The 19,934-nt window shown below is 40.5% G+C and overlaps 1 protein-coding gene across 9 annotated transcripts in view; it reads right to left on the minus strand.

Annotated features, from left to right (window-relative positions):
• Window positions 1-19,934, minus strand: part of STAT4 (signal transducer and activator of transcription 4) — a 63,982-nt gene that overhangs the window by 21,142 nt on the left and 22,906 nt on the right. For all 9 annotated transcript variants that reach the window (XR_006284732.1, XR_005227332.2, XM_037912536.2 and 6 more), the window contains 7 exons: window positions 10,328-10,426; window positions 8,622-8,714; window positions 6,194-6,272; window positions 4,653-4,738; window positions 3,534-3,685; window positions 1,819-1,977; window positions 858-950 (listed from right to left, as the gene is read on the minus strand). Coding sequence is in view for 7 of the 9 variants with exons in the window: in XM_037912536.2 (XP_037768464.1) it covers window positions 858-950; window positions 1,819-1,977; window positions 3,534-3,685; window positions 4,653-4,738; window positions 6,194-6,272; window positions 8,622-8,714; window positions 10,328-10,426 (761 nt within the window). In the remaining 2 variants the exon portion in view is untranslated. The remainder of the gene's footprint in view (window positions 1-857; window positions 951-1,818; window positions 1,978-3,533; window positions 3,686-4,652; window positions 4,739-6,193; window positions 6,273-8,621; window positions 8,715-10,327; window positions 10,427-19,934) is intronic.

Consider the following 19,934-nt stretch of genomic DNA (forward strand, 5'->3'; position numbering starts at 1 on the left):
GGCCGGTAGTTCCCTAGTCAAAGGTCTCTAAAATCCCATTTTAAAGAAAACCAGACCAAGTATCCAGAGCTGCATCATGATTTGCAGGGTCCCAAGCTTAAGTTGAAGAGGGAGGGACTTGCCACCTTATCTCTCTCATTCCCTCATCATAAGTGCTGGCATGTGACAAAAGTTAGGATGGCACAGACAAAGTGTGAATGCATAAGACCTGCAACTGCGTTGAGAGACATCAAGAGGATAGTAAGTATGGGGGTTCCTGTACCCTTGTCCCCCCACAAGAATGCTCCTGTTCCCTCTATTCTTACTGCTGGTGGATGGGATTCAGCTGCGAATTCCACCATCCAGTCCTATTTTCAGAGAAGGCAAGGAACCAGTGGGGAGCAAATTCAGGCTCTGAGTTGTTGAAGACTCAAGCCTCCAAAAAATGCAGTAATTTGCCTTGCTTATATGCAAGAGTAGCCTTGAAACTACTGCAGAGCTGGCTTGTGTGATGTGATATATTATTATTATTCACTTCGTTTTTGTGCCTTATTTTGTCTGTAATGTCATTAAAGCAAGAATCCAATACAGGATTTTTTTAAAAATGTGAACAGGAAAACATCTGAGGTCTTTACTCACAGTGAGAAGCTGCCATCTTCACTCATGTTGAGCACTATCTTACTCGATGTATAGTTGTAGGTGGCAGAATTTGGACCAATGTATGTATGTCCTTACTCAAGAAAATTCTCATTGAAGGCAATAGGATCTTTGCTTGAGTATAGTCACCAGGATTTGGCCCAATGAGTTAAATGTTGGCTCTCCCAGGATATAATGTAATATGGAAATAAAGGAATTAACACTAGTTTTCCTTTACTTACCTTAGTTTAACAGTGAACTGTATTAAGGTTTTAAGTACCATTGGCCTCTGGGGATGGGTGGGCATGCAGGGCTGCCTTTCAATCACAAATGAACTAGTTGGAAAAGAAACAGCTTGATTAAAAGCATGCATAAATGTACAGAACTAGTCAAAAGGCTTTCACATCATGGAGGGTGACTTTTCTATGCATATTGGAGTGGCAGGTGTACATCCCAGTCCAACACCTCACTTTCTAGAGATTTCTTGCGCGTTATTCCCATAAAAAATAGACTAGGTGAATGTAATAGAATAACACAACATAGCACACAGATATCCTATTCCACTGAAAGATACAGGAAAGATACACCACAAATGAGGAAGGAAAACATGCTACAAAACTGATTCCAATAAAATGTCTAAAACATGAAATACAACAATCATTTCACATTTCTGTCATATTTTGAAAACAAATGGCCAAATTTTGCTCTCCAACAGAGCCAGTCCTACGTATGTACTAACAGTGCAGTCACGGGGTACATCCACAGCATAGGCAGAACACCAGGGATGGAATAGTAACAAAATATGGTTTACTTAAAAGGAAGAAACTAAAAGGGACACGTGAGTGTGGCACTCATGGTGGGGAATGAGAGGCATGGAAGAAATTGGCATCCCCAGGCATTGTTCAGAGGCACATGGATGATTCCTGTTGAAATCAATGGGAGTTATGCATGTTTATCCAAAGGCAGAACTTGACCACAAAACTTTAAGGGCCTGATTTGTGAAGCTCCTATCCCCAGGCTCCTACCAACGTCTGTTAGTGTTATAGGTGCTCATCACCTTTACATATCAAGCTCTGTTAAATACTCTCTTAAATACCAAGACGTGTTCAGGTTTTTTTCTTTCGATGATAAATTGTGTTGCTGCTGAAGTGTTTTAGATTCCTGCATCTTAAATGACACACAAATGTATAACAGCTCACGTACCTTCGGAAAAGATTGTAGAGCAAGAAGTTGACTCTTTCCAACAGGTGAGGCCTTTGCAGTAGAATAGGATCTCCGTCATAAGTCAGTTTAGTCAACAGCTCATCCAATTTTTCCAGTTGCCTTCTTACTTGAAATAGGCTCTCTGCCAGCAGTGTAAAACTATTGCAGAACAAATGATTAAGTTACAATTCTCTCATATAAATCGCTTATTAGAACATAAAAGTTACTGAAGTTCTTGTCAGAAAAATCATAGAATTAGAATTGATTGGCATTTACTAGCCTTATACAAGCTAACCTCAGCCAGTTAAATGAATACATGTGAACCACTGGCCAAATTTTTCCTTTATCATTTCAGAAATTAGCCCTTTCCCAAAGACCTCATGGACACCGACTTGAAGCTGCCTGTGACTTGCTAAAGAGAAATATATATGCAACCACTACTACAGGACAATAATGCTACAGCTCAGTAGTATTTTTGCAAAACATGCTCTCTAAGAGAAGAACATTTATATCCCTGAAAGGTGAGGAGATGACTGTGAAAATCCAATCCAAGCACACTTGGCTAACAGTTTACTTTAATGGGATTCATGTGGCTAAAATCCCATATTGGACTTTTATAAAAGTCTCCCTTCCCATAACTGTGTGAGGAGTGGATAAAAAATAGCAGGGACTTCAAGATTTGTCCTGTTATATCTTTGTCACAAATTCACATAGGTCCTTACAAAAAGATCAGGTAGAGCTGGTTGAAAAAATTTTTATTGAAAAAATATTTTGGTAACCAAAAAAAAAAAAAGCTTTTCAACCAAAATACAAATTTTCATTTTGATATTGGTTTTCTGATGAAAAACTGAAACGTTTTCAACAATGAAAAATGGTTTTGTTTTTGCTTGTTCCCCCCCGCAACCATTCTTTCCCTTTTTCCTTGCTGACCTCACTATGCCTCTTCCAGTGGGCGGGGGAGAAAAGCTTCACGGGACATAAAAAAATTGTTGGGAAGGCACTGAATGGAACAAGAATGTTCTCTGGCTCTGTTACAACTGTCAAATTTAATTATGTTTATGTTCCAATTTGAACTTTGAATCTAGACATGACCACCTCCTTTTGAGCCTTGTGGTACTCTCAAATACAGGCTATGATCTCTCATTAAACTCCTACTTGTTGCAATGACCTATTGTTTCAAATCTGGTGAAGTGATGCACTGAATGAGTCAAAGCAGGAAGTCTTTACCCGATAAAACTCCCACTGTCCTCAAGTGACGAGTTTAGTGAGCTCAGTGTGCCACTCTAATACGCACAGAGAAGTCAGACTCCATGAGATAAGAGCGTTGTTTCTCTGTGGGTTTTTGACTAGATCTGTACATTTATATGTGGTTTTAATCAAGCTATTTATTTCTTTTTAGCAAAACTCCTTTGAGGAAGTGTATGTGATATATGGGAGGCTTCTCGCTGTTGTTTTGTTTGATAATCTGCAAGTGATGAGTCTCCGTGTAGAGCTTGTTGTTTTGTATTCATTCTAACAGCAGATTACACCTATCAAAGCCCATTGCATTTCAGTTACTTACTTCCTTAAGTACCATATCAGCAGCAAACTCAATTAATTCATACATATGACAGAAGCTCTGATGGGACCCTATCTTTTTACATGTGTTGGGCTACTGTGAGGCAGCAGACTTCCTGTGGTTTTCACTGGAAACTTAAAGTAAATGGTAAGTTTACCAGTTCTGGAGCTGATCAAGCCCACTATGTAGAGGACCTCCAATGCAGGCAATTTGCTGGCGCCTCTTCCAATCTAGAAGCTCTTCAAGCAGCATGTTGTTCATCAAGACATCACTTTCATTTATTACTTGTGCCATTTTACTAAGGACTTCCTGCAAGGAATAGGAAAAGTGTCACCAACTGATCACAGGGAACACCAATAAAGCTCACAAATGAAAACCAATTATTATGCTGGCCATAAATTTTAATTTCTTAGAGTTAGGAAAAATGTGCAACATGTTAATGTGCAATAAAGTGTTTTGGATTCACCTTGTTTTTAAGCATTTCTCTTTGAAACACCATATTCAAATTACTTAAGGCTTTAAATATATAATGTCTCATGCTTATGGATTAATTTTTATTTCTGAGAAAGTGACCATACTTATACCACTATTGCCTGGGTTCAGGTGACTGGATTCTCTGGCCATTGTACTAAAAATAGTCCTGAATATTAATGAATTCTTTCTACACAACTTTTTTTTACTGAATTTATTATGGCATGACACCTCCAGGACCTTGCCATGTAGAAGCACCGTTAAGGTCACAAGCGCCTTTCTGTGATCTTGGACTGTATCCCCACATAGACTTTTCTTTAATGATGAAAAGAATATGTGGAAATTATATGGAAGTTTTTAAGCTATTCCAAGGTGAACAGCAGAAAAACAGACATAGAAGAAGTTCTTTCCCCACCATCCGTTGGCATGCAATTGCACTCAATAGTGTGATGTCTGGTTTTGTGGTTATGGGATTACATTGATCTGGAGTGGTTTTTTTCCTGACTTTAAATGCAGTAACTTGCAAACAAAGAGGATGAATCCAGAACAGTTCCTGTGAGCTGATGGTTAATCCTCACCTGCCAACTAACAGGCTCATGCCCATAGTTGTACTCTTTAGAATTGCCAGTTATTTAATTGCTAGTAAACTCCCCCATCATCCCCCTGGTATTTGTAACACAAAATTATGTTTACCTGCTCCTTTGGATGGGAGAGTTTGTGCAAATGCCTCCTTAAATGTGATTACTCAGTGTGGGAGCAGGGGGAGAAAGCAAATGAACCACAAATGACAAAACATGTTACCAACCTTTCTTTTGTAGTCTAAGGTATTGAGCATTTCCTGCAACATCATCATTTCCTGTTTCATCAGGACGCTGTTTTTGTCACCCTGCTCTACAGGGGGAAGAGAAAAAAAATCATCTGGTAACCTCAGTGTAAGTGTATGTGTTTATAATGGGGTAGGAGGTGGGAAGTCCTCAACACATTATATCCTGGTAGCTAGTAAAGAAATCTACGAATGTTTGTAATTAAAGGTTATATAATATAATTTCAATTGCATAGACTGATTCTAACATGAATTTAAGAATTATTATAGGAGCTGGGTATTTTGATTTTTTTTTTTCTTGTGTGGAACAGGAGGAGTATAGGGAAGAAATGAGTACTAGTAACATAGAAATTATTAGATTCCTATGTCTGTGTATACTCTTATTTCATTATTATATCATTCTGGTTTGGATGGGATTCAAGTACTGAACTGTGATGAGCCATTATAAAATTGTGTCCGATGCTGTCAGTAATCATAGCAAAGTTCTTTGGAATCTTAGCGTGAACCATGTGTCCGGTTGAGGAAATATTTGCAGCTGGGGGATAGGTGCAAGGTTTGGTATTTGGGATGGGGGATTTTATGGTGCTCGTAACCATGAGAATTTTGGAAGTTGTGAGTACTGGTTACTAGGTGTTTTCATCTTGACGTGATCTTTCCTGCTACTGGTCATCCACTGGCTTCATGTCTTCCTAGTGTGACCCACTCCCTTTTCCTCTGCAGCTCTATACCCCTCAGTTTCTCTACATCTCCAACTACTTTCAAAGAAGAACTTAATGCCATCTGTATCTGTGCTGGGCCCTGGCATGTGCCTTCCATACAAATTTGTGCTCTGACACCTTAAATCTCAGTCTCATATGACTGGCATGCTGAAGAACTTGGGGCACCTAGGGGCCCAGATTTCTCTACATGTTCAAAGGGAGGTGCCATTAAGGTCTCAGTGCAGACATAGCTGGGTGCCAGTTTCATTTCTGAAGAAGGGTCATGAAGAAGTTGTTGCAGTGTGACAGGTTGCAGATCCCAGAACCACTGCAGGCTGCTCAAGCTTGCATTTGGAATGCTTACCAGATGATTATCACCGCTCTGGTCAAAAAGACTGGAAGGCCAAGTTAGTGGCTAATAAATTGGTTTTAGAAAACTCCACTATGGGGGTAAGCATGGGGACCTATATATTCCACTCTGTAAGAGGAAGGGCCATGTTAAACATGAAAAAATTGTTTTGAAAAAAGTGTCCTCTAAACTATGGAGACCATAATTCCCAAGACTTGATCACACTGCTTCATAGCTCTTTTACAGAAAGTAACTGCATCTGGACACTGAGGATATTATTACTTTTTTAACCCCAGAAGTGTGCATTATGGCACAGACAGCAGTTCTGCATACACATCATGCTTATATCTCAAAATATCAGCTTCTGTGCTTACGTACGCTTAGAAGGTAATACACAAAACACATCTGTGACTGGAATCTAGCTCTATAATCAACACTTTCTCACAGCATCTTAAAATAATTATGAAAAAGCTTACCTAGGCTCTGTATTGTTTTATACCTGAAGTCAAACTCCTCTTGCAAATCTTCTAAGTATTTGACATCTTGTTCTGTCATCTTTTTATAAATTAAGAAGAAAAAAAAAGATTCAGTATAGCACTTGAGGGTTCACCATATCCGACAGTTCCTAATTTACATTATTTTATTTTGTAACTAGCCTGTAGTTGACTTATTTCAATATTTTGAAACTAGACTGTAGTTGACTTATTTCAATATTTCCCTTCCCTGTCAAAGACTTGACAGGACTGTTTATCTCCTACTCACTAATCTCCCAAAAAAATGATAATTTTGTGTGCAGCTGCAGACCATAATATTATAGAAGGAGAGAGGGGTTCCCTTCATTGCATCCCAGGAAAGTCATATATTCTCTTCTTTCACACACTGATATTCTTATTGATACAATCAGCCCAATCATGAACTCTGCTGTGGCAAAACCACATTGATTCAGGTTCTGCCTGCAGAACAAGACCCTGTCTGTATCTGGCCACACAATTTATTTTCATCTAAACCAGTCTCCCCAAATAATAATTCAAATCCTTATTTGTTTGAAAGTAGAAATGACTAAAATTAGTTAAGACGGCTTACCAATAATATAAACCTAACTAAAACACATTTATGTAAACTATTAGAGTAATTGCCCTTTGACACTTAAACAAATCAAGGATGCCCCTCCCCCACCCACATTTTAAAATCTAGTAGTTTGGCACTGTAAATTGTCATTCTTTGAAGAATAGTTGCTTACTCACACTAACTATGAAAATTATTAATTAAATTATGCTTGTGGATTTGAACACACAGCTACTCAAAGTATGGCATGGGGATTTTTAATGTGGATATCCAGGAAAAGAATTTATCTTTTAAAAGTATAATCCCAAGAACTAATTTAAAAAAAACCCCTAAACAAAACACGTCTACCATCTTGGTGTGCACACAAAAACACCTGTTTGCAGAGTATTGCCACAGCAGGATAATTTCCCTTTTTTAACTGAAAGCTCCAATGTTTCATTTGTTTTTATAATTCTTTGGCCTATTTGGAGATTTAAAGTTCTTCTCCACTGTTCTGAGGTGAAACAAGCTGAGTCATACTTTGTGCAAAAGACCCTCTCCTGTGACAGATGAATATCTCAGAACAGGGCCATACTACTCTAAAGGCCTGATCCCACACCATTTAAGTCAATTGAAGACTTTGCATTGACTGCCCTGGGAGCTGGATCAGGGCCTACAAGAAGGGAGTGGAGATTTCCAGAAAAAGTTCTGGCCAGCAGAATGACATAAGTTCTGCAGGTCTGTAGCCACAGACTTCATTTTTAGATAAAGACACCTTTATGAACTTTGTGCAAAGCAGTGAAACTGAATGACTGCTCTGGCCTTTTTCAGAGTTTCACTTTCATGCTTTAATATTTAAAAGGGTTTGGAAAGACTTCTCCAAGTAATCCATCATAAAAGATGATTCATGAACAGGCTCTTCCCCTAAGACACCCCCTCCCTTCCCTTAAGGCCACACCCCTCACACTCGCTCCTCTCCCTCCATCACTCGATGCTCTCCACCTCCCTCCCCGGGGCTGGAATGGAAGCTGCAGCCCATGCAAGTAGGAGACGGCCCCGGCTGAGCAGGGGCTGGCACGGGTTGATGACCTGGCATCTTCCCCCCCACCTTCCCACTCCCACCGGCCTACAGTAACCAGACTTTTGGTGTCCAGACTTTCTGGTTGAAAATTGGACACCTGTCAACCGTAGTAAATGTTTAGAAGATTATACAAATCCAGTCTCCAAATCTAAATGTGTGCACAGACCGCCACATCTGTTTTTTTTTTTTTTTTTTTTTTTTTTCCTATGTTGGGGACTAAACTTTGGAAATGAAAATGCAAGGTGTGCAGTTGCATGCACATTTGGCTGTTTTTCATGCACAACTCAAGCATACATTATTCCTCTTTACCCTTTCCTTTTCAGTGAAATTCACCCTCCCCACAAAAAGCCCCAGCAACAGATTCTATGCAGGAGTTTGCAGAAGAGGATCAATGCACACCAACATTATGAGCAGGCTCGTTCTCCTCTGTGACGCTATCTGGACCCTAAATATATAGGTGCTGATCCAGTGCCCCGTTCCCTGGGTTTGACACCCAAACTCTCCCCTTTTCTGTTTTTTTCCTTTGTTCTTATATAAAGAACAACAAAACAAATCCTCAAGCCAAACTTCTTCTTGAGCTAAGTTGTTTCTAGTATTATCCCTGCAGGACCTCTTTCTCTGTCCTTAGTTCCCTCTACTGTAGAGAGAGATTTCTGGGATACAGTAGTAGGCCCCAGCTGAACAGGCTGTGTCACTGAATCTGCCGTAATAAATCTGTATCTCTGTGCGGAGTCCTAGAACCTGACACACTGTCCCAGACTGTAACAGACACAACATACCTGGGCACTGTTCTTAATGGCTGACACTTTGTGCTCCACACTTCTTTGTCTTTCTGAAACTATGGAATTCTGCAATTGTTTTTCCAGTGGTCCCTAGAACAAATTAAATATGTCGTGTGTAGACCATCTATGATCTCTTAAACAGCAAAGCTATTTCGCCTTACATAGAACATTCCATACAAATAACTCCACTCCAACAGCTAGCACAGAAGACGGAATTTAGGGCTAGATCTTCAGCTGGTGTAAATCACTGTAGTTCCACAGACTGATAAACAACACCCACTGTATCTTGAGATCAGAACGGATAAAGGTAGTGTTGCAAACATTTTAAAATTTAATATATGTTTAACAAACAAGAAAATCCAAAATGAAAATATATCGTAGTAAGATTGTTATATTGCTGAAAAAAATATTTTAATACCCCAGTAAGCACATACATTCTATTCCCTTATTAACTTATTAACATAACTTAAATGAATCTGTCTGAATTTTTCCATCAATATAACAGTTTTCACAAAATGCATATTGTACAGTTTGGGATTTTCTTGTGTGGTTTTTAAAAATATATTAACTTCTTTTAATAAGTTTATGGAGGGGATGGTATAATGGGACTGCCTACGATGGCATGTGGTCCATCGGCGACTGCCAGTGGCAAAAATCCCGAACTGCTGGAGACGGGACACTAGATGGGGAGGGCTCTGAATTACTACGGAGAATTCTTTCCCAGATGTTTGCCTGGTGGGTCTTGCCCACCTGCTCAGCGTCTAACTGATTGCCATATTTGGGGTTGGAAAGGAATTTCCCCCTGGGTCAGTTTGGCCGAGACCTGGGGGGTTTTCACCTTCCTCTGCAGCATTGGGCATGGGTCACTTGCAGGTTTAAACTAGTATAAATGGTGAATTCTCTGTAGCTTGAAGTCTTTAAACCATGATCTGAGGACTTCAATAACTCAGCCAGAGGTTAGGGGTCTATTTCAGGTGTGGGTAAAGTTCTGTGGCCTGCAATGTGCAGGAAGCCAGACAAGATGATCACAATGGTCCCTTCTGTCCTTAACGTCTGTGATCATTAGCATAAGTATTATATAATAAATACAAGATAAAACTTAACAATGAAACTTGTCTTATACAACACGAGTCAAAAACTGCTCCATGCTTCAGAAACACAGGCGCCGACTCTGTGGGTGCTCTGGGGCTGGGGCACCCATGGGGAAAAAATGGTGGGTGCTGAGCGCCTCCCACAAACAGCTGTTTTGCGTTTTGCAGGAGGCTGGGATGGAGGGGGGAGGAGCGAGGATGCGGCACACTCAAGGGTGGGGGTGGAGCGTGGGTGGGAAGATGTGGGGTGGGAAGAGGCAGGGCGGGGGTGGGGCCTTGGGGAAAGGGGCAGGGCCTGGGGCAGAGCGGGGGTCAAACACCCCCCAGCACTTTGGAAAGTCAGCGCCTGTGATCAGAAATAATGTCTTCTCTCACAAGGCATTCCTATAGTTTCTTAAGATTAACAGTAACATACTGAAGGTACTTAAATTAATGTGTAAGGTCCTGATTCTGCACACACAAACGTGCACATGCTGTTTACATGATTTGGAGACAGAAGGCCAGATCTTGTCCTCCCTGTTCCTGTTGGTTTCATCATAAGAGAACCGAATTTGGTCCTCAGTACAAGTGATCAACATGGCCAAAGCAGATTAATAAAATGTAATACGTTACCTGTACAGGCATGCTGGCTGCAGCCAATATCCTTCTCTCTTCTCTTAAGCAGTTTGAAATAATAACTGCTATGTGCATAGGATTACCATGATATTTTCCCTGCAAACATAAATAAATTGTAAATGTTAAAATTAAAAGAAATCTAGGGTCTTCCCTATGTAAATAATAAAAATCTTGATTTCATTGTCCACTGACTGGCCTTGTACAGGTTTAGGAGATTTCGCTAATATTTCCCACCATTGTTAACACTGATTCAGCTATAAACCAGCGTTACCCACAATGGGAGCCCTTATGTAGATAGCCTGCCTGCTGGCGACACCATTTTCAGCACCGTGTCATTTAGACTTTTTCTGAGCTGGGTTAGATGACACAGTGCTGGTACACAGTGAGCCATGCGTGTTAGGGCTCCCAATGATGCTAATGCTGATACAGCTGACAAGGTGTTAACAATGGTTGGAATTTTTTGAGAATAAGCCAGCTTGATGCAATTGCATGACTTCTTTAAAGAGAAGTACTGCATACATTTATATGGTATTTATTATCATTTATTCACATCACAGCAGCACCTAAAGGCCCCATCAGAGTCCCGCTGTGTTAAGTGCTATACAAACACACACAGCATGATGCAGTCCCTGCTCCAAAGAGCTTACAGTCTTACAACAGGCCAGTCACACAAGTAAGTTTAATGAGGAGGTAGGAGCAAATGGGGTGCGAGGACAAAGATTACAGTATAAATCAAAAGGCGTCTTAAGTAACTTATTTGTATGTGTAGATAATATGGAGGCTTCTGCAGTAGTAGTAGATTTTTCGCCCTCTTTAAAAACAAATATGATTGCATTGATTACAATAATCTGATAAAACATATTACTGCATGTAGATTTATGACGCAATGCAGCATCCATTAGTGCCATTAAATATAGCCATGACTTATATGTAGCAATGGAACAATTTGACCTTCAGATGAAAACGTATCTGGTTTGAGATGGTTTTCTTGTCAGCATATTTTTGATGCATTTTTTTTTTAAATCAGGTTTTCCATTTTCAATCCAGCATGTAGATTGCATTTGAGCAAGAAAACTATATATCACATAACAGCATAGTAACTATGTAAGCAGAAAAGCCTTCCCCAGTACAGTAGATACCAACAGACTTAAATCTGTTCTCATTTTAGCCAATCTCTTTGAACAATTTTCATTCCAATAACACATGGAAGAAGCAGCTTTCATCCCAAGACAAGGAGCCCAATTTTCCTCTTATTTACACTAATGTAAACCAGGAGCAGAATCACTATCTTTAATGGAGTTATACTGGTTTAGAACTATTGTGAGATGAGAATCAGGCCAAAGGGGACCAAATATTAATAAAGTTTATGCTGTCTTTGGCAAACTGGAAAGCTTGTACCACTTCCCTGAAGCAGTGCGTTTCCCAATAATATTCTTTTGTGCTTTTGCCTTTTTTTCTGTAATATTTGTTTACCTTAGTGTTTCTTCATATTTTTATTATCATTCGTACAGTACAATTTCTCACACTTTTCCTGAATCAAATACTTCGTCTCTTTTGCAGTGTTTCCCCTTCTCCATCTTTCTAATTCAGTTTTCACTCTCATCTGGCTTTGTTTCTATTAAGTATTTTTCCTATTCTTGCTTTTTCTTTGCCTGGCACAATCAGCTTCACAATTCTTAAACCATCTCATTATTTCTTAAACCAGTTGTTCCATTGTCTGTCAACAGGGTGAGGATGTGTGATGGAAAAGTGCATAGACTCATCATATCTTTTCACACCAGTGTGACTGCACAGTTGAATTCTTAGCAGTAGCACTACATATAAAAAACAAAAAATGTACAAAAAATCCCTTGGTGTTTTTGGATGAGGCATGGATAGCTGGAAGGTGTTTTTCATTGCATACGCTGTCTGCAGTTGCAAGGCAGCATAGTATGAGAGAAAGACGGACTTTCAAGAGAAATACAAATCATTTTAATCACTGGGACTGGCTGCTTGTTATTAAACATTGTGCTTCCCCTAGTGTTGTGCTTCCAGAGAGAAATTGTACTGATGTAAAAGGCACAGGACTTTTGCAGTCAATTGAACGGGGAGTGAAGGGCAACCTTACCCTTCCCAGAGAAGCTTTTGGCTTTCATCACACTGGGCAAATCTACACTCAAGCGCTACATCGGCGCAGCTGCACCGCTGTAGCACATCTGGTGAAGATGCGCTATGCCGACTGGAGAGCGCTCTCCCATCAGCTTAATAACTCTACCTCCCTGAGAGGCGGAAGCTGTGTCGGCGGGAGAGCATCTCCCACTGACATAGCGCCAGTGTGGACAGGGCTTAGGTCGATGTAACTTACGTCGCTCAGGGGTTGTCTTTTTCACACCCGTGAGTGCGGTAAGTTACATCGACTTAAGCGCAAGGGTAGTCCAGCCCTTAGTGTTGAAACAAGGCTTCTGAGTTAACCAGCTGAATGCTAAGTAATGTACCTGCTATATAAGGTAAAATAAACTTCCCACAGCTGCCACATGTGCTGTATCTCCTAATGTCCCTTTGAAGTGTGCTGAAAAGATTGTGACAAGTTCAAGGAGTTGTGCTTACATTCAGCAGTGAAGACTCTAACATCACCATGGACTCAAATTCACTATGTACATAACCTAAAAAGAAAGAATGTTCTACTATAGCAGTAATCTGTATCATTTGCTTTGGGGAATGAAGGGCAAGGGCTAGATTGTTGATTTTTAGGCTCAGCCCTGAGCAAGGTAGTGGTGAATAACCAGCACTATTCCAGGAGGCACTGCACGTCAGACACCCCTCTAAGGCACAATTCCCATCCTGCCTCCTCCTTGCTGTGGGTGAAGATAAGGGGAAGGTGGGTGGTTAAGGTTGCTGTTGGTCATTTACTGATCTATACAAACCCTTTCTTGCACCAGCTCAGCTGTGCTGGCCAGCGTGTTACAGGAGCAGAGCCAAACTTCTGCACATTCCTCAATTCTCTCTGCCTACTTCCCACTCACTGGCTCTGTAGGAATGAAGGAGAGTAAACAGGTGCACAGTGCTTGCTTATCACTGCTCATGTGGACACAAGGGTGTAGCCCATGCAGTGGTATAAGGAGGCTTCTTACTCCCTTGTACGGGCATCTTGTCAATCTAGCCCTCAGTAAATTCTGAATGAAACTTTGCTCCCACTTTCAACATACATGAAAGGAGGTGAGGGGAACATGGGACATCACATGTGATCAGGGCTGGGATTTGAGGATATTCCTGCAGAGGACTGAAGCCTCATCCTGTTTGACGAGAGTGGTGTTTCATAAGGAAAGGGACAAGATTAAGGGTTGGCCAAATCCTCAACTGGTGTAAATTAGCATAATTTCTATTGAAATCAATAGCTAATTTATACCAGCTGAGGAATGAGCCCTGATGATTAATCGGTTAATGTTTGTAGATTGCTTAGCTAGTTCTTTCTAATTCTTATAGGTTTTGTTTGCTGATATTCTTTACTGCCCTATCTCCTACATTTGAGTGTTCTGTCCTGGAGATGGCTGGCTGGAAGGAGTCTTTGCTGTGTCATGGTGTCTCCACAGGCAATCTGCAAGTGGACAGCCTGAGGAGTGGGGAGTCTGGGTTAGGCACTGCCCAGCAACAGAATCCCACTACCCTGTAACAAAATCTTAGGGTTTTGGCAGCATGTTTAATACACCACAGACCTGATCTTGCTGTCAAATTGTCATGGGCAGACCCTTGTACCCATAAAGAGCCCCAAGACATAAGGGTCTGCCAACATGGATTGCAGAAGGCGATCATAACATGCAGTGACAGACCCATCTCAGAGATCTCTCTTTCAGTTTAGGCTGAGCCTTTGAGCCCATTTTAAGCCTTAGATTGGGGGGATGGCGATCAACTGAGGTCAGAGGGTCCGCATCAAGATGGCTGAGGAGTGGCCATCCCAAAAACCAAAAGAGGGCAAAAACTAAATCCCTCAGACTCTAGCCTTTTGTCATTGCCAAGTGAAAGAGACAGGATTCAAACAAAAGCTGTTTTAACAAAGTCAACAAAAAATGAAATTCTGTGTTGGAGTCAGGAAATGTATTTACATAGAAAAGGCGTTTCAAAAGAAACTCTTGTCAGTGGGATGATTTAAAATCCCCCGCCATACGATCACCAGGTAACAGGGACTTTCCCAGCATTTCTACAGATACCAGTTGTACACAAAACTTTTTTCTTGTCTCTCTTTTTCTTTTCACAATGAAAAAAATTAATGACTTAGCTGTTTAAAAGACCAAAGTGATTAAGGGGGAATTAACTCCCTTCCCTCTCAGCTCCACAAAGCTCAAGTAAATAAGTTTTGTGTGTAATAAACTACACACTGACTGGTGGTGGGGCAAGAATTTTCTCACTCCTTGCTCGCCACAGGAGTGCAGATCACCTCTGCAGCCTATGTGAGGCAGAGGCTGTGATTGGTTGGACCTGCTACATAGATGTTTCTAGACACAGGGGCAAAGTAAGCCCAGCCCCCTTTTTGCTACACACCCTAAAAAACCCTGTTCTGGACTATGGGGAGCTGGCATGGAGCTCAGCTCCATGGCTTCCCGGGAGTAGAAAGTCTCTGGTGTCCCACTTTGCCATCGCTCAGCAGCAGGACCAAACATAGTGCTGCTGCACTGGAAGCTGCTTTGGCATCAACACCAGTGGGTGAATTTCATCCTCACAGAACGTAGATAGTGTCTTAAAAATAACAAGATCAACGAAAGCTCATTTATAAGCTAGATTCCATCACCCACCTTGTCTCTGCTATACAGAAGAACATCTTTAAAGACTTAATACTTAATGTCCCAACCCATTTTATACAACTCTCAATGATTATTGTATTTGCTGTTGAAAAAAGTATGCAGATAACCACCCAGTTTTCTTCAATATCAGTTTAAATTCTCCACAAAAACTCCCATCCTGGTTTAATTTTGCCCTTAGTTAACCAATGTAGTTGAAGACAGAATTTGGCTAAGCATGAATTTGGCCATTGAGTGAGAAGCAGAAAATGATCTCCCAAAACTGGAGGGTCAAAAAAAGATGGTGGGGTTAGAAGAAGATGGGGAAAATTGAGAAAAGATCCTGAAGTCAGGGAATCCAATCCAATCCTAGATTGTGATATAATGTACCATGCCATCCTGCCAGCCACCAAAGGAGAGTACAGATGCCACAATTAGGCAGTATTTTATTTGTTTGTGTATATAAAAAACCACCAAGTATCTTGATAAACACTTTACTCTTACAGCAGTTTTCTATTGTGGATAAGTTTTAAACCGAGACAGTGGGAAATCTTTGCTTCCTTCAGTTATTTCCCATAACTTGATTTCAAGCCTCTGGGTTTTTCTTATAAGTGTTGATGGGCTTATTAATACCTAACATAGCCTAAAGGAAGGCCAACAGAGAAGAGAGCTGGGGTGAACTTTGCATCTGAAAGTTTTGTTTTTATCGTTAAATGTCAAAAATATTTTCCTGCTCCTTTCCTTTGTTTCCTAAATATAAAAGTATTTCCTTTCCTAACATTTACATAGTGATCTACAATAAATAACTAATTAATATTTGGACTGGGTTTTTTCTCAGTAACTACCAGGACACTGTTAAATGAAGCGAACAGTTAGTGGAAAATGCTTTCATTCTGAACAGGTGAAAATATTCTCTGAATGCTGATGACATTTACTAAGAAAAAACCCCCATACATTTCCCAGAGAGCATATAGATTCTGCACTCCATATAAGACAACTGATGAGGTACAAATATCTTAATAGATCATGAAGAAAAAGAGAAACCTATTACTGCTAAAACAGTTAATTCACAATAACCTTTCGAGATAGATATTTTTGGCCAAGTTTTCAAACAGCTTGTAGAAGTATGTCCCATATTAATAAATACAAAATCTTGCATGTGCGGATGCGGAAAGGCATTTGTGCAGGCTAAATGGGGGACTGCATATTTAACTAGTTTTAGACTGTAATTATTATTTGGTGCCTAGAAACTCCTTTCTATGTGCAAATGTGGAGTTTTGCTCAGGTAAATCCAGAATTCTCCTGTACCCCCTCAGTCTCTTATACCTCTTCAGTTCCTCTCTTGCTCCCTACAGTCTCTTATTTTCTTATAGTTTCCTGCCCAGACCCCTAATCATAGAGCTCACAGCCATCTTCCCAGGCAAGCTTCAGTTGGACTGAAAATGGTGAGAGTAGGCAGCCATCTTTACTAGAGGCAGCCTCACTGCAGAATACAAAGACTGCTGGGAAACTTTGGCCATCTTAACTGAGAACAGCTTGCTTCATCTCCATTGAAAGTAATGAGAGGGTGGCCATTTTGAATATGGGAAAATTAATAAGTTTGATGCCAGCAGTTGTAAGATCATGAAAAACTAAAAAACACCAAGACTTGCTATAACAATACTACAGTATCTAGCTCCTCTTTAGTGCTTTTCATCAGCAAACCTCAAAGTGCTTCACAATGGGGTCAGTATCATTTGTGATTTTATGCTAGAGTTGGCAACTCCGTTTTATTGCTTAATGTGAAACAAGTCACCTAGACCAGAGAGTTCTCCACATTTTTTATAGTGTGGACCACAACTTAATTGACAGACTGTTTTGTGGATACCTCCTCTCTCATCTGATCATGTGGGTCACCTCTTTCACACAGTTCATCAACAAATCATGATCTCATAACAGTCCTACAGCAACTACAGCAATTGCTTATATGGTAAATTAATATAAGTATTTAATTCTTAGCTTTGCTTCAGGTGATATACCAGCTGAAAACAAAGAGGAACAGCCAGCACTGTGTACTTCAAACTGTACTAAGACCTGATCAGATTTTTACAAGCTACCCCCAGCTTTACACAGACCACAAGTACAGGCTCTGCAGGTCACTAATAGTGGATATACTTCAATGGAAGTGACTCTGGTATGCACCAGCTGAGAATCTGAATGACTGTGTGGACAGTGACTAAAGCGGGGGACTGGAAGTTAGGACTGTTGGGTTCTACTTTTGACATACACTGACCTGTTGTGTGATCTTGAGAAAGTCACTCACCTGCAAAGGACTCTCTTTATTTTTTTAATTGGGCTTGTGTCCTTTTTGATTCTTTACAAAAATGTTTTTAGGTTTGGGGGATTTTTCCCTGCTTTTTTTAAAAAAGTAGAAGTATCAGGGATGTCAACTCTGGTCTTCCCAGGTTTTGTTAGAGGTCCTACTGGATGGCTCAGAAGATGTTGGTTGGAGGGATGTTGTTGCTGAATCTTTTACAAAAGTTTTCATTCCCCAAACTGTTAATTTTTTATTGAAGTTAAACAGGGGTTTAAAAGACAGGGTGTTTAAACAGTCTGACAAAAATCCTTTCCCTTCCCAATTGCTCATTTTTCAATCTCCTGATTCTTGTAATAGCCTCACTTTACTAGATCTCCAGTCACCACCATACAGTCTTCCAGGCTGTACAGATCTTCAATTTCCAATTTTTTTTTAAAGGCAGGAAAAAACTGTTTTTGTTTTTTGTTTCATTTTATTTTTAGAAAAAAACTCCAGACCTTCTTTATGCCTTATAAAGAAGAACAAAAAGCACAGCCCACCCTTGTTTTCCTTTGCATTCTTTTCCATTCCACCTTTAAAAGGATAGCAAACCCTTCAAAGGGCACAGGATTCTTTCCCAATTCAGTCTGCCTCCGTTTACCCATCCATTAAGTAGGTATGATAATACTTACTGTACCTCTCTCATAGGTGTTATGATTCTTTGTTTATAAAGTGCTTGAGAATTCTCTAAAGGAAACTTTTCAAGTCTGGAGTATTATTATTAAAAGGACATTCAGACAGCCATTATGTTTCTGTTTTATCTAGGTCAAAGAGGAAGTACCTGTGTGAGTATCTATTTACTGTACTTATCTTAAACTTATATTTTAGATTCCCCTCCCCCATCATCCTCAGGATGCATGAAAGAAGAGAACGCAAAGGCAACCTCCTTCTTTTAGGCAATTCTCATGATATGGGGAAGTCCTAGAATGTACATATACAATTCTGTATTTCCCCTCTTCATCAATGCCCGCCTACTGTAAACTGTGTAATTTCCAGGATCTCATTAAATTCCTTAGGACACACAGAACTAAACTTTAATAATTTGTGGGCAGATAAACAGCAGAGTTTAATTAGTGCAGGCCAGGTCACCATCTCCCATAGAGAAACACAGAGCTGTGGGAGGAGGGAAACCCAGAAAATTTAATGCAATGAAATGTATAGAATTTGCTACTAAGCATCCCCACACAGCGGAAGAGATCTGGGGCCCACTGGAGTTTGCAGGAGATGAACTTTCCTTTCCACTCCATTTGTGATACCAAAGTGTTTTCCCTAATTTACCAGTAATATTTGTTGATCAATGCTATTTGGTGAGAGAGAACACATTCTGGTAAATTGCATGTCAGACTGACTTCAAGTAATTTTGTAATTTCACACAGTTACTGACGTTAACCAGGATGTGTATTCTATTTTGATTATACAAATAATTTAACTTTGAAAGAATCTTCTGTGATTACTTAAAATCTGTGTGAGACCAATTTCTGCCTCATATCCCGATTGGAGTCTTTGGTTATTATGGTCATTCAATGCGAGGATGCTGAAGAGCAAGCCTATTTAAGGTAGAAAATTAAGTATACACTTCTACTTTCACATTGCATTATACAGCAAAGGTTAGTCAAACCCATAATCTCCTTGCGATGGGGGGGAGATGGTGGCAAAGGAAGAGGATCGACCGATTTATTTTTCTCCTACAGTCATTCTATACTAGAGCATTAGTAACAACCTCCCAAGATGATACTTGCTTCAGAACTTCACCGTCAGGTCCCAGTAGATCAGGACTGAGCACAGACTATAAGAGTTTCTCGCTCCCATCTATGAGCCAATTTACATTTATAAGTCCTATAAACACCAGTGAACATGTACACGAACTGTTAGCGTTGAGTTAAACAAGCAATAATTAGGAATTGGCCTGCCAACAGAATATGCGTTTCCACTCTAGTAACACAATTTCCATTCTTACATCTTGTCTGAATTAGAACAGTTCTCTTTAAAAATTCCCCACCACCAGAAAGCTCCACAGTTTCACCCAACCAGCTGCAGCTTTTTAGTATTCCCTGGCTGCAAAGACCCTCCCTAGTTTAGATTGCCTGCACTGGGACTGGAACAAAGATTTGTACTGTCTGAAGCACTGGGACAAACCGGCCTAACCCTGTCCATAACTGAAGGTCCGCCCCCTTACTTAAGGGGGAGGAACTTCTAAGCCCAGGCTGCAGCTGATTACTGTGGACAACAAATAAAAGAAACAGGAATGGAAATGAAGTCAAAGGTTGAAAAATCAGGGATCCGGGGGGGGGGGGGGGCGGGGGCACTGAGTAGAGATCCCCTGATAGCACCCACTGCTCCTCAAAGGTGTCTAGGGAGTCAGTGGATACTGCCCAGATGAACTCCACCTGGAGGTGTGTTTGGATAACAGACTGGAAATAGGCCCCCCAGTCACAGAGCACCTGCCTGTCCAGCTTCCTCCTTCTGGTGGAACAAAGATTTGTGTCTATCCTTGAACCCTAGCTAAGAGGGAAGCACC

Source organism: Chelonia mydas, chromosome 11 (genome assembly GCF_015237465.2).
Source record: "Chelonia mydas isolate rCheMyd1 chromosome 11, rCheMyd1.pri.v2, whole genome shotgun sequence".
Taxonomy (NCBI): Eukaryota; Metazoa; Chordata; order Testudines; family Cheloniidae; genus Chelonia; species Chelonia mydas.